General features: G+C 43.9%; 1 protein-coding gene and 1 non-coding gene across 3 annotated transcripts in view; both read left to right on the top strand.

Moving 5' to 3' along the window:
- The first annotated feature begins 1,394 nt into the window (after window positions 1–1,394).
- Window positions 1,395–14,813, top strand: part of RHEX (regulator of hemoglobinization and erythroid cell expansion) — a 38,961-nt gene continuing 25,542 nt past the window's right edge. Inside the window, exons 1-2 of one of the 2 annotated variants that reach the window (XM_024793797.2) lie at window positions 1,395–3,407; window positions 3,554–3,646. In XM_024793797.2, the coding sequence (XP_024649565.1) occupies window positions 3,375–3,407; window positions 3,554–3,646 (126 nt within the window). In that variant the 5' untranslated portion in view covers window positions 1,395–3,374. The remainder of the gene's footprint in view (window positions 3,408–3,553; window positions 3,647–14,813) is intronic. The other variant, XM_011746876.3, reaches the window with a different exon arrangement.
- LOC112427279 (small nucleolar RNA SNORD60) lies at window positions 14,083–14,168 on the top strand. The gene has a single exon (XR_003018785.1). It is a non-coding gene; the product is annotated as a small nucleolar RNA SNORD60 (small nucleolar RNA).

A 14,813-nucleotide genomic window follows, 5' to 3' on the forward strand; every position in this document is an offset into this window, starting at 1 on the left:
CTGAAGATTCTCATTCAAATCAGTACCTGAGTTTGGGAATCAGTGACTGGAGACAGTGTTTCCCAGCATATTCCATGGAGAATCCATCCAGAGCCCTGGTCTTTAGAGGCATATGCCTCTGGTTCTACCACTCCCTACAATCTTGTTGCTCTTATCTGCAAATCTCTTATCTGCTAACTAGATATTCCCCTAATTTATAGGGGTGTCTACTTAAAATTATTGATATCTGTAAATTTTAAAAAAGGAGAACTTTCTTTCTTGTAAAGGGTTACAACCTGGGCCGGGCTCAGTGGCTCATGCCTGTAATCCCAGCATTTTGGGAGGCCGAGGTGGACGGATCACTTGAGGCCAGGAGTTTGCGACCAGCCTGACCAACATGATGAAACCCTGTCTCTACTAAAAATACAAAACTAAGCCGGGCATGGTGGCATGCTCCTGTAACCCCAGCTACTTGGGAGGCTGAGAAAGGGGAATCGCTTGAACCTGGGAGGTCAAGGTTACAGTGAGCCAAGATCGCACCACTGCACTCCAGCCTGGGCAACAAGAGCCAGACTCTATCTCAAAAAAAAAGGGTTACAACCTGCAGACAGGGAAGTGAAGCCTCTGGCTGAAACTGAAAGCAGACACTTCAGAGACAGAAGGAAGAGGCTGAGATTTATGCCTAGTGAGATTGGCTGTACATACATATTCAGTAGGTTATAGGACAATCTTATAAATATTTATGAGGGGTCCTAATGCATGTGTAGTGGATAAACATATATGTTACATAGGACCCATGTTTGTAGAGACAGTGTTAAAATACAGTAAATTTAGGCACTGTATGTCAAAAGGTGAAACATAAGGCACAAAGCCATTTTGCGCTTAATCTCTGTAAACCAGTCAGAGCCCGTCAGTGGTTGGTGGTCAGTTATCAGGACAGGATGGAATTCTTTGTCAGGCCGCTCAGTTTTCATGGTGAACCTGTGATAAGGGAGTGGAGTCTGGCCATGGTGTCAGGTGATCTGCTGAAGTCCATGGAAGGATCTTCCAGTCTTTGTTTTTCAGGTGTTGGTTTCTGTTTATCTCTTAGAAAGCCTGGTAACAACAAAAAGAGGGGGTACTGGCTGGGCGCGGTGGCTCAAGCCTGTAATCCCAGCACTTTGGGAGGCCGAGACGGGCGGATCACGAGGTCAGGAGATCGAGACCATCCTGGCCAACACAGTGAAACCCCGTCTCTACTAAAAAATACAAAAAACTAGCCGGGCAAGGTGGCGGGCGCCTGTACTCCCAGCTACTCGGGAGGCTGAGGCAGGAGAATGGCATAAGCCTGCAAGGCGGAGCTTGCAGTGAGCCGAGATCCGGCTACTGCACTCCAGCCTGGGCGACAGAGCGAGACTCCGTCTCAAAAAAAAAAAAAAAAAAAAAAAAAAGAGGGGGTACTGAGGCTTGTCTAACCTCCTATCTCATCAAAGCCAGGGAAACTTAAAGTTTTTCTGGGGAATCTGGGCCAAGAGGGATCCATTCAGTCTGTCAGAGGCATCAGATTTTATTCTGGTTCCACAGGGGACTCTAGAACATGATTCCTGGTCTCTCCACCCTAATCCTGTCTTCATCCAAGGAGATTTTAGTGGCAATGTAGATAGTTCTTTCTAGCTCTGAGCTCAAAGTTTCCCAAAGCGTATTTTTCTAGTTATGAGAGACGTTATGAGAGATATTAATGGGGGTAGGGATAGAGAGATTAAATGAGACCTATGATCAAATAAGTTTGGGAAATGATGAATAAGCAAAGGATAATGTAGAAGAAGAAATTTTCATTTAAAACCAAAGCTGATGATGTGGATTCCTAATAAGATAAGTGAGCAGCAACCTGGAGGGGGCCTCAGGTGGGGAGAGCAATTGTTCTGCCGGACAGCTAATCACTGACAACCCACTGGCACGACATCCTGTTCCCAAATACCTCGCGCTACACATAGCCCCAACAGCACGACCTCATTCTGCACATAGCCCCTCCAGTACAACCCTAGAAAACCTCCCTCCAGTCCCTGCCTCTTTGCGGACAGCCCCTTCTCTGCTGTGCTGCCCATTGCCTCCTTGCAACATATTCTCCCTGTAATGAGCTTGCTTTCTTTAACTCACTACTGTCTTGGTAAATTCTTTTACCATCTGTGACGCCACCCCCAGCCAGTTGCACCTGCAACAGATGACAGCTACTTTTGTCTTCTAAGGAGGGTGGAATGGTTCACATCGATAAGAAAATACGTACTCCGTGGTTCCATTCCACTTACGGGGACTGGAGACGGGAGGAGAAGGTAGAAAGGAAACTAACATTTCTGTGCTTCTGCACCTTTTCTGTGTTGATAACCTGCAAGTGCAGGGCAGACAGCCCATGTGACCTGATTGCCTAGGACTTTTCTGCTGTATACCTGTCGGCCAGCGAAGTTATTACTAGGCCCACTTTCACTCTCAAAAGTGTCATAGTTTGGACGACGAATTATATGGCTACCTGTTAACAAGGCTTTGAAAATGTAAAAGTAGCTTCAAGACCAAATAAGGAGAGGAAAACAAAGTTGTTTTGTACAATAAAGTGAGAAGAGTTGAGTTGGGGTGAGGTGGAGGGGGTGAGGGAAATAAAAGGAAAGTTTTGAGGGGGAAAAGGGGCTAAAATCATGGCGATGTAAAAGGCTTTCACCACCACAAACCTTAGTAAAGCCACTGAACACAGACATGCCTTATAGGGTATTTTGGGGAAAGGAAATTCAGGAAGAGGGGACTTAAATCCACAACTCTATCAGCATAGAGCAGAAATAAGGCAGAAGTGGCAAGAGGTGCACTATGAATGAGCTGGAGAATTTAAGGGGAAGCTGAACTCAGAGTCGAAGTGACCTTGAGAAGATACACCCTCTGGAAATTCTCAGAATCTCAGGGTGGGTCCCAGAGTATCTAAAGACGCCACAGTTCAAGGGATTGAGCCAATTATATGTAAACCTTAATGGATAGGTTGACCTCGGCGTAAAACTTGGTGGAAATTTTAAACAGGTTTCTTTATTTCAGCACTTCTCAAAGCGTTCATTGTATGAGGTACTTTGTGAATGTCCATATAGTATTTTTCGAATTCCCTTTTATTTCCCCAGGGGGCATCCCATAGGACAAGAAGTATTCTTTGTGACACCCCTGTGGGAAGAACTGGTTTAAAGGGGTACCTGTCTGGGCAACACTGTCCCACGGGGGCCCCCATGACCAAACTAACTCTGCTTCTATCCAGAAAGGGTGCAGAGCAGCCACTAGACTTTTATGTGGCAAATAGGATGGTTATGCCCAGCCTGAAGCCAGGATGCGCTTTCTGACTGCCTTGATTTGTGTTCAACAGCTCCAAATGCTTAATGAGGTAGCAAGACATGTCTCTCTTGGGCAGTACTTCCCACCTGGGGGTAAGTTTGCCACCCTTACCCCCATCCCAGTGAATATTTGCAATTCCTAAAGGTGTGTTTTGATTGTCACTCCTGGGTGGGGAAAATGCTACTGGCATCTAATGCATAGAGGGCAGTAATGCTGCTAAATATCTTTCAACGCACAGGACAGAGCCCCACAAAAAAGCGTTATCCAGCCCCAAATGTCCATCACACTGCTGCTGAGAAAACCTACTGCAGGATCTTCCTGGGCTTCACAGGTAAGCTTGCCTTTATTCTGGCTTCTGTAGATATCTAAAATAAAGATACTGCCCAGGCCCTCAATGTCCCAAGCCAGGGCTCAAGGCAATTCCAATAACAGTAGAATGAACACTAAACATTGATTTCAAAATCTCAGCAACTAGAAGAGTGACCAACCCTCCTGGCTGACCTGGGACCATCCTAGTTTTAGCATTGAAAGTTTCAGGTTCCAGGAAAGCCCTCAGGCCTGGGCTGCTGGTCACCCTAGCAGTTGAGGGACTCTTCACTACAGAATTAGTCTCTATGGGTTTTGGGCAAGCAACTGCCCTTCTCAGTTAGGATGGGGGAATTCTGGACATTTCCAGCTAAAGCCAGGGGGTCAGGGGAATGATAAACTTCTCGGTCTTAAGCATTGAGAGAAATTCTACCAGCTCACCCTCAGTAGAAGGGTCCATACCCCTGCCCGTCACCCACCTGGCAGGGAGAACTGCCTTTCTCTCCTGCCATCCCCCTATATACACGCTTCTCTCAGAGGAGCTGCTGAGTGCATTTTGCAGAATGAGAAACCAGGTGCTGCTTTTCCAGAAGATTCTCAGGAAATTCTGTTCAGTAGGCAGAAGCACTGCTAGACATTTGGCTACGTGACTGTTGTTATCTCTCCTGGGAAAGCATAATTCTGGAAAGCTCTGAACATCCCCAAAGAAAAAAAAAATACATCTATGTTTTAACAAAGGCAGGGACTTGGAACATGAAATGCTTTGCACAGTCCTGAGAGAAATCACCCATATATCTGGAAATGAGGCTCGCTTGCTCTCTTAATGTTTCTACTGTACTGGGGAATAGGAGAAGCCAGCTTCTCGTGTCCACTGAGGAGGAGTATTTTATCACTGAAATTTAGAATTGCTGGTGCCTGGTGATCATAAAAAGCAGACTGCCTTTAGTTGATTTTATTATTTTTAAATCCTCCATAGACAATGCACCCCTTGAATGCCAGATTGCCCTCCCCACCCCTGGTTCACCCCTGTCCTATCAGCCATCAGTCTTGGCCCAACTGTGTACCACACTTGGCAAGGTAACTAATTTCTGTGAGTCCAGGCTTTCTCACCTGTAAAATGGAAATAATAATGACATTGATAGGTACTGGCTGATTTTATTAGTCAGGGTTCTTTAGAGGGACAGAACTAATAAGATAGACGTATATATAAAGGGGAGTTTATTAAGGAGTATTGGCTCACACCATCACAAGGTGAAGTTTCACTATGGAACAAGGAAGTCAGTCGGAGTCCCAAAACCTCATAAGCAGGGAAGCTGACAGTGCAGCCTTCAGTCTGTGGTTGAAGGTCCGAGAGCCCCTGGCACACCACTGGTACAAGTCCAAGAGTCCAAAAGTTGAAGAACTTGGAGTCTGATACTCAAGGGCAGGAAGAATCCAGCACGAGAGAAAGATGAAGGCTGGAAGACTCAGGACAGTCTAGTCCTTCACGGTTCCTCTGCCTGCTTTTATCCTAGCCACGCTGGCAGCAGATTAGCTGGTGTCTACTCAGATTGAGGGTGAGTCTGCCTCTCCCAGTCCACTGGCTCAAATGTTAATCTCCTTTGGCAACATCCTCACAGACATACCCAGGAAAAATACTTTGTGTCCTTCAATCCAATCAAGTTGATGCTCAATATTAGCCATCATACTGATGATATTATATGATAATATTCTGTAAACTATAAGATGCTGTCAAAAATGCCAAAAAAAAAAAAAAGGAAAAAAAAAGGCGTTGAGCAGTGAGTCACATTTGTCATCCCAACGCTTTGGAAGGACAAGGTGAGAGGATCACTTAAGGCCAGGAGTTCAAGACCAGTCTGGGCAACATGGCGAGACCACGTCTCTACAAAAAAATAATAAGTAGGCAGGCCTGGTGGTGCATGCCTGTGGTCCTAGCTACTAGGGAAGCTGAGGCAGGAGGATCCCTTGAGCCCAGGAGGCCGAGACTGCAGTGAGCTATGATCATGCCACTGCGCTCCAGCCTCGGGAGCAAAGTGAGATGCCCCCGACCACCAACTCAAAAAAAAAAAAAGAAAAGAAAAGAAAAAGTAAAAAGTGTAAAAAATGAACACTTATTAAATTGATTATAACTGCTTATGTTATAAAGGATTATTTCCCATTGGTCAATTGAACTAAATCAGTTGCCATTTTGCCATCATTAGATGGAAGAAGCCATTATGAGTTAATACCTTTTTCTTTTTTTAGAACCTGTCTCGGGTACCATTTAGCAACAGATCCTCATAAACAGGAACTCAACAAATAAATATTTCATGCTGTCCCTAATTTTTCATTTCCTTAAGGAGCTGATGATCTAGGTGGGAATTTAAAACTGGCACAAAACAGTGGAAGAAAATCTAGCTCAGAAGGAGGAAAGGACAAATTCAATGTACAAAGGTCCAAACATACAAAACTGATGAATGTAGAAACATGGCCCATATTCCAAGAAGAGTTTTGTTTTTACAAGAGAATGGGCCAGGCGCAGTGGCTCACGCCTCTAATCCCAGCACTTTGGGAGGCTGAGGCTACCTGATCACAAGATCAGGAGATCGAGAGCATCCTGGCTAACACGGTGAAACCCTATCTCTACTAAAAATACAAAAAATTAGCCAGACGTGGTAGTAAGAGCCTGTAATCTCAGCTACTAGGGAGGCTGAAGCAGGAGAATAGCTTGAACCCGGGAGGCAGAGGTTGCAGTGAGCCAAGATCGTGCCACTGCACTCCAGCCTGGGCAACACAGTGGGACTCCGTCTCAAAAACAAAACAAAACAAAAAACCAGGATGTATTTCAGGTTTGTAAAAATACCATACTCCCCTAATATACTCTGAAAATATGTTTCTGGGCATAGATATTAAAAAGTCAATTTACTGAATTTCAACATGTCCCCTGGAAACACCACAACTGGAGGCGGTCTTGACTGCCCAAGGAAAGTAGGGTGACAACCAGAAGCCCTAACATTTCATGAATGCTCCTCATGGCTCAGCATCTGTATTCAGCATTTGTATACACCCACGGCATTCCTCCTGTGTCTTTTTTTTTTTTTTTTTTTTGGTGGCAGGGTCTCGCTCTGTCACCCAGGCTGGAGTACAGTGGTGTGATCACAGCTCACGGCAACCTCAACCTTCTGGGCTCAAGCAATCCCTCCCACCATGCCTCAACCCCCCAAGTAGCTGGGGCTATAAGCGTGCTCTACCATGGGCAGCTAATTTTTGTATTTTTGGTAGAGAGAGGGTTTCGCCATATTCCCCAGGCTGGTCACAAACTCCTGGATTCAAGCAATCCACCTGCCTTAGCTTCCCAAAGTGCTGAGATTACAGACATAAGCCACCATGCCTGGCTCCTCCTGTGTCTTTACCAGGCCTTTAGGATCTCCTTGTCAGGCTCCACCTGTCTCTCTGATGTGGGAGCACCTCAGGGGTCTATCCTGGCCCTTTGCCCTCTCACTCTACCCCCAAGGCTTCAAATGCCATCTGCTTGCTGATGCCACTAAAATCTACATTGCCAGCAGCAGACTGGTGCATACATCTGTTTCCTGGACCTCATATTTTGGGCATATCATAGCAACAATCATGATGATGATTATAAAGATTTGTATAGTCTTTAAGTGGGCCGGATACATTGAAAGCATTTCACATATATTAACTCACAATTCTCATGACAGCACTTCAGAAAGCTATTATTGTTATTATTGTTATTATTATCATCTCTAAGAAGTAGAGTCACAGACAGCTTAGGTAACTTCTCCAAGATCACACAGCCAGAGCCTGTTGGGCTTCGGAGTATGAGTTTTTGTCACTATGCATACTGGGCCCCGTGTTCTCAAACTCAACACATCTGAAATGAAAGTATCCCACTGCTCCTCCATGAATCCCTGTCTCGCCGCCACCCACCCACTTGCCCAAGCTGGAAATCTATGAGTCGCCCTGGGATTCTCTCCCTGCCATCTCCATTCAAAGAAGTTCAATCACCAAATTCTATCGTTTCTACCACCTACATATTTAAAACATCTGTTTAACAGCCTGTTTATCTCCTCCACATTGCAACCAGAGGGTTCCTCTAAAAAGAACTTGATCTTGCCTCCTTTTGACTGACCAACTAGCTACCATTGTCTGTTGGTTAAATCCAAACTCCTTAACACAGCCTACAAGGGCCTCCGTAGTCCGGCCCATTCCCACCTCTGCAGCTGCGTCATTCCTCACTGCCTCTTACCCGCTCCCTTCTATCTTGGCTGGCTCTCAGTTTTTCAAATGCACTGGGCACTTTCTCTCTCATGGGACTTTATGCCCTTTCCTCTGCCCAGAATCCTCCCTCCACTCCCTAGATCAGAGCTGGGACCTTCTCTGACCAAAGACTGTGATGGGACCCTCTGCTGTATGTTCCTTGTCTCCTTTTAACTTTCCCTAATACAAAATTCATCACACTTCAGTGCAATTTTTTATCTAAAGTCTATGTTTCCAGTTGCCTGAGGATAGGGACAGTGTCTATCTTCTTCAACTCTGTATCCCAAGTGCTTAGCACAGAGCCACATGTATCATGAGCTATCAAGAAATATCTGTGGAATGAATGAATGGATGGATGAATGAATGAATGAACGTCAGAGTCACTTGGAGGGATGGCATACTGGCCATAGTAGCAAAGCAAATGTTTTATATGATTCTTTTTAATATCAGCCTTATGAGATAGAATTCACATACCATACAATTCACCAATTAAAAGTGCACAATTCCATGGTTTTTAGTGTATTCACAGAGTTATGCAACTACCCATTATTGTATGCCACAATCAATTTCAGGCCATTTCCATCACTTCCAAAGGAAACCCTGCACTCAGGAGTCATCCCCCATTTCCTTTATATTATTACAGGTTGGGTATCTCTACTCTGAAAATCTGAAATCTGAAATGTTCCAAAAGCTGGAACTTTTTGAGTGCCAACATGATGCCATAAGCAGAAAACTTCAATTCGACCTCATGTGACAGGTCTCAGTCAAAATGTAGGCACAGAACATACAGTTTATTCAACATTCCCAAAGGAAAAAGACCTTCTCAGCTCCCTCAGCGGTGATGTATTTTTTCTGCACGTGCCCAGGTTCCCTTCACACAGGCACACCCACAAAGGGTAATAACAGGGTCAGATATGCCAACAGCCTGTTCCCACAATGCCCTATGGGGGGCCAAAATTGTGTGCATTACTCACTGTGTGTGTTTTTTTTTTTTTTTTTTTTTTTTTTTTGCTCATTCTCTGCCTGTGGCGTAAACATATTGTTGAAAATGTCCAGAAGGCCTGCAGATGTCTCTACGGGTAACAGTGATAAGAAAAAGAGGAAGCATTCATGCTTATCTATAGCACAGAACATCAAGCTTCTGGAGGAACCGGACAGCAGTGTAAGTGTGTAGCGTCTTGCTGGAGAGTATGGTGTTGGAATGGCCAACATATATGACATGAAGAAACAAGAATAAACTGTTAGAGTCCTGTGCTGAAAGTGATGAACAGAAGTTAATGAAAAACAGAAAAACACTGCATAAAGCTAAAAATGAAGACCTCAATTGTGTATGAAAAGAGTGAATCATCAGCAGTGGACATATGCCATTAATGGTATGCTGACCATGAAACAAGCACAGATCTATTGTGATGGACTGAAAATTGAAGAGACCTGTGAAAATTCAACAGGCTGTGGCAGAAATTTAAGTAAAGATACAGCATTAATTTTTTAAACAATTGTGGTGACAAAGCATCTGTTGGTTATAAAGCAGCAGAGAAATTCATTGATGAGTTTGCCAAGGTCATGGCTGATGAAATCTGATGCCAGAACAAGTCTTTGTTTTGTTTTGTCTTTTGAGACAGAGTCTCCCTCTGTCGCCTAGGCGGGAGATCTCTGCTCACTGCAACCTCCACCTTCTGGGTTCAAGCAATTCTCCTGCCTCAGCCTCCCAGTAGCTGGGATTACAGGTGCCCACCACTACGCCTGGCTAACATTTTTGTACTTTTAGTAGAGACAGGGTTTCACCATGTTGGCCAGGCTGGTTTTGAACTCCTGACCTCAAGTGATCCACCCGCCTCGGCCTCCCAAAGTGCTAGGATTACAGGCATGAGCCACCGTGCACGGCCAGAACAAGTCTTTAATGCTGACAAAACATCACTGTCTTGGCATTATTGCCCCAGAAAGACACTGACTACAGCTGATGAGACAGTATTTATAGGAATTAAGGATCCAAGGAGAGGATAACTGTGCTTAGATGTGCTAATGCAACAGGCGTGCATAAGTGTACACTTGCTGCGAGAGGCAAAAGCTTGTTGTTTTCTGTAAGTGAATTTCTTACCAGTCCATTATTATGCTAACAGAAAAACATGGATCACAAGGGAGTCTTTTTTTTTTTTTTTTTAAATGAGACAGGATTTTGCTCTGTCACCCAGGTTGGAGTGCTGTGGCATGATCACAGCTCACTGCAGCCTCGAACTCCTGGGGTCAAGCCATCCTCTCGCCTCAGCTTCCCAAGTAGTTAGGACTACAGGCATACACAGGCATATGCCACCACCCTCGGCTAATTTTTGTATGTTTTTGTAAAGATGGGGTTTTGCCATGTTGCCCAGGTTGGTCTCAAACTCCTGGGCTCAAGTGATCCACCCTCCTTGATCTCCCAAAGTGCTGGGATTACAAGCATGAGCCACTGCACCCAGCCCAGGGACATCTTTTATGCTTGGTTTCGTAAACCTTTTGTACCAGAGGTTCACGCCAACTGCAGGGAAGTTGGACGGGATGACAACTGCAAGATTTTGTTATTCTTCGACAACTGTTCTGCTCGTCTTCCAGCTGAAATTCTCATCAAAAATGTTTATGCCATGTACTTCCCCCAAATGTGACTTCATTAATTCAGCCATGTGACCAGCATATCCTTAGACCAGGAAAGAATAAATATAAAAACATTTTTCTTGAACAGCATCCTGGAAGCAGTGAACAGAGGTGTGGGTGTGGAAGGTTTTCAAAAGAAATTTAGCTGAAGGATGGCTTATATGGACTACGTTTTTCTTACACCTCATTATAAGAATTTTTGATTAGATCATTTCCAGCATCCTTTCTGCTCTAAAATCTCATGGTTTTGTGTATTACATGTCATCCACAATTCTGCTTTAAATAGCAAAGTCAGAATTATTGAAGTCTGTGTCTTATTCTCTGTATCCCCACGAGCCGGGATTGTGCCTGTACCAAGCATGTGCTCGATACATGTTTGTGGCATGGATAAATGAGTGAATTAAGGTGCTGTGTTACATATGCATGGTGTATACATGCATCATGTCCAGTCCCTACTACATGCAAACATTTGCCGATGATGAGAAGAGGTTGTTGCCAGGGCTTGGAAAACAACGACGCAAAAACACAACTGTGCGTGCCTGGCATGAACTCTGGTCTGCAACTATGTTCAGTGAGGATGATGAACAGGTGATGACTTGGAAGGATTCCTCATGTCAAATGAAAAAAAAAAAGATGTCTAAGCTCTTTACATATGCAAAATATATACCTTCAGAGTCTGTAAGTAAGCAGGAAGAAGTGTATGTCAAAGAACTTTTTAACATTCATGGGTCTACGGTTGTTCATTCATTGACCAATGGTGAAATAGCTGAAATGGTTCTGATTCAAGGTGATTGTGATAATAGTGACCATCAAGTGACATTAATACTGCAGAAAAAGTGCCTATAAAGAACACGGTGAGGCTGGGTGCAGTGGCTCACATCTGTAATCCCAGAACTTTGGGATGGGAAGGAGGGAGGATGGCTTGAGGGTAGGAGGTCGAGACCAGCTTGGTTAACATAGTGAGACCCTGTCTCTACAAAAAAATTCAGAAGTTATCAGGGCATGGTGGTGAGTGCCTGTAGGCCTAGCCACATGAGGCAGGAAGATTGCTTGAGCCTGGGAACTTGAGGCTACAACATCGTAAGTGGAGACTGAAAGCCTGGGGATGCTTGTTGCTGCTGTTGTCTAACAGCTGGTACACGTATTATAGGGATGCTACGTAGTTGCTTAGTTACCCTGAACACATTGTTTTTTCACTGTATTAAGGGCACATTATATTTTTTTCTGTTAAGTACTTATGTGTGAATAAGTGGAAGAAAATCATTGCTTATCAGTAGCAAGTAAATTCAGAGCCATGATTGATGGTGATGCCAAATAGCCAGATTGGTCACATGGGTGCCGAGATAGTGACACCTTTGCTTTCTGAGGTTTTGCTGTACACGGACTTTGTTTCATGCACAAAATTATTCAAAATATTACATAAAATTACCTCCAGGCTATGTATATAAGGTGCATAAGAAACGTAAGTGAATTTCCTGTTTAGGCTTGGGTTCCATCCCCAAGATATCTCATTATGTATATGAAAATATTCCAAAATTCAACCCTCCCCCGCCAACCAAATCTGAAATATTTCTGGTCATAAGCATCTTGGGTAAGGGATAGTTAACCCATATTTAAAGTTACGTAACAGGCTGGGTGCAGTGGCTCATGTCTGTAATCCCAGCATTTTGGCAGGCCGAGACAGGAGGATCCCTTGAACCTAGGACTTTGAGACCAGCTTATGCAACATAGTGAGACCCTGTAGCTACAAAATATTTTTAAAATGTTTTTAAACATTAAAAATTAGCCAAGCTTGGTGGCTTGGGCCTATAGTCCCAGCTACTCAGGAGGCTGAGACAGGAGGATGGCTTGAGCCCAGGAGGTTGAAGCTGCAGTGAGCCATGATCATGCAACTGCACTCCAGTCTGGGCAACAGAGTGAGACCCTGTCTCCAAAAAAAATAAAAAATAAAATAAAGTTATATAACGAAGCCTGATATTTGTAGTGTTTTCTAGTTAACAGAGTACTTCATATGAGTTCTTTGAATCTTAACTCTGTAAGGTGGACATTTTAATGCACCTGTCATTAGGGTTAAACTTCAGTGTATAGAGTGAGGCCTTCAATCAATGAAAAGTTTATTCTGAAAGGCAGGGGAAGGGTGGTAGAGGTGCCTGGGGGGCAGGAAGCGACTGTCTATAGAATGCTGTCCTAAAGACACACACGAAGCCATGTCGTCATTCTGTCTAGACCTGCTGGACTGCACCCTAAGCCATGACATGTTGACTGTGCAAAAAGCCAAATAGCTGGGGGGATGCAGAAGGTAGACAAATATAGCATAAAGCAAATGGCTTTTGAAGTAATAATAACAATAATAAATGATCTGAATTCAAATCCTGATTCTGCTACTTGCACAACTCTGTGACATTGAGCAAGTTAATCTCCCCAGTCTTGAGTTTCTTCATCTTAAAATAGTGTTCATGATATATTCCTTGTGAGGTTGTTCTGAGGATTAAAGAAGTATATATAGAGCAGCTGATATAGTGGCTGGTGCTGAAAAATAGTAAAATATTTTATTGCAAATAATAGATTTTTAAAAATACATTTAAAAACTGGTGGAGATATAATTATTGAAAAATGATAATTCATTGCTATCTAGGTTGCAGTGAAATAGATACACTCAAATGCTGCTAGTGGTGTAGTAAAACGGACTTGAAATGAAAGCGGAAGGTCAATATGATGCAAGAGTAAAGATGTTTCCTTTAACTTCAATATCTGCTCCTGGAACTTTAAGGAAATAATCTAAAATAAACCAGAAAAGTAGTATGTACAAAGGTATCCATCACAGTGTAGTTACCAATAGTAAAACCCTGGGAATGGTTAGGAATTTAAGGTTATATCAGCAAGGTAATTTTTTTTTTTTTTTTTTTTTTTTTTAGATGGAGTCTCTCTCTATCGCCCAGGTTGGAGTGCAGTGGTGCAATCTCGGCTCACTGCAACCTCCACCTCCTAGGTTCAAGCGATTCTCCTGCCTCAGCCTCCTGAGTAGCTGGGATTACAGGTGTGACTACCATGCCCGGCTAATTTTTGAATTTTTAGTAGAGACAGGGTTTCACCATGTTGGTCATGCTGGTCTCAAACTCCTGACCTCGTGATCTGCCTCCTTGGCCTCCCAAAGTGCTGGGATTACAGGCCTGAACCTCCGCGCTCCGCCAGCAAGGCACAATATTTAGCAGCCATTACAAGTACTATGAAAACTGTTTGGATGCAGAGGCACCCACATTTGCAAACATCCTGAAAGCCTGGTAGAGTGTGAAGACAGAAAAGAAAGCAAAGTGGCAGAAATACAGTGGAAAGGGCACACGACTATCAGAGGGGACAAGCCTTATAGACCTTGTTCAGGACCATGGGTTTCATACTAATTGCAAAGGGAAGCCACTGGAGAATTCTGAGCAGAGGGTGACATAACCAGAATGGTGGGTTTTAAATGATCCTTCCTTATAATGTGGAAATCTATTCTTTTAAATGCAAGTATGCAGACAAGGCATTACACAAAAATGTATCAGGGTGATTGCATAGAGGGTAGCGTTTTTTCTCCCTTGTCAAAAATTCCCCAATCCTATTTCTGACACCTCATATGAAAGCTGCACATGCAGTCTTATTATTATTTTGCAAGCCTGGGGCTTGGGCAAAAAAAGAAAAAAAAAATCCCCAATCCTGTTGACATAACATTCCCTACTTTAAAATAGAGAAAACAGTTATCCTATAGACAGCAGCTGTGTTTTCTGTGAAACATTGTGTCCCACAAATGTAGGAGACTATGCACAGAGTGGGGAGGCTTGGGAAGGAGGCTGTTATCTTACGAAATGGGCTAGTGGGTGGGGTAGGAGGTGAAAGTGTGTTATCGACCTCCATCAGAAGTTCTTTTTCCAGTGGGTGATAAACCATCAAAAAGAGCTTCCTGTTGATGTTACAGATGTTATAACTTCACTTATCACTGTTTGATCTCCCCTAGCACGTTACCCTCGGGGCAGGAGTCTGTCAGCTCGAAGCAGAGATAAGGGGGCCACATGTCCCAGGGCTTGGCAGATGGAGCCCTGAACCCAGACCTCAGTAGGAAGCATCAGCGTGAATCCATTCCCAGTAGCCTCTGAGCAGGAGCAGGCAAAGTGCCTTCTTTTTGAAATAGGGCCTCACTATGTTACCCAGGTTGGAGTGCAGTGGAGTGATCATGGCCCACTGCAATCTCTGCCTCTCAGGCTCAAACGATTTTTTCACCTCAGCTTCCCGAGTAGCTGGGACTACAGGCACATGCCACCACATCCAGCTAA

Source organism: Macaca nemestrina, chromosome 1 (genome assembly GCF_043159975.1).
Source record: "Macaca nemestrina isolate mMacNem1 chromosome 1, mMacNem.hap1, whole genome shotgun sequence".
In the NCBI taxonomy this organism is placed as follows: domain Eukaryota; kingdom Metazoa; phylum Chordata; class Mammalia; order Primates; family Cercopithecidae; genus Macaca; species Macaca nemestrina.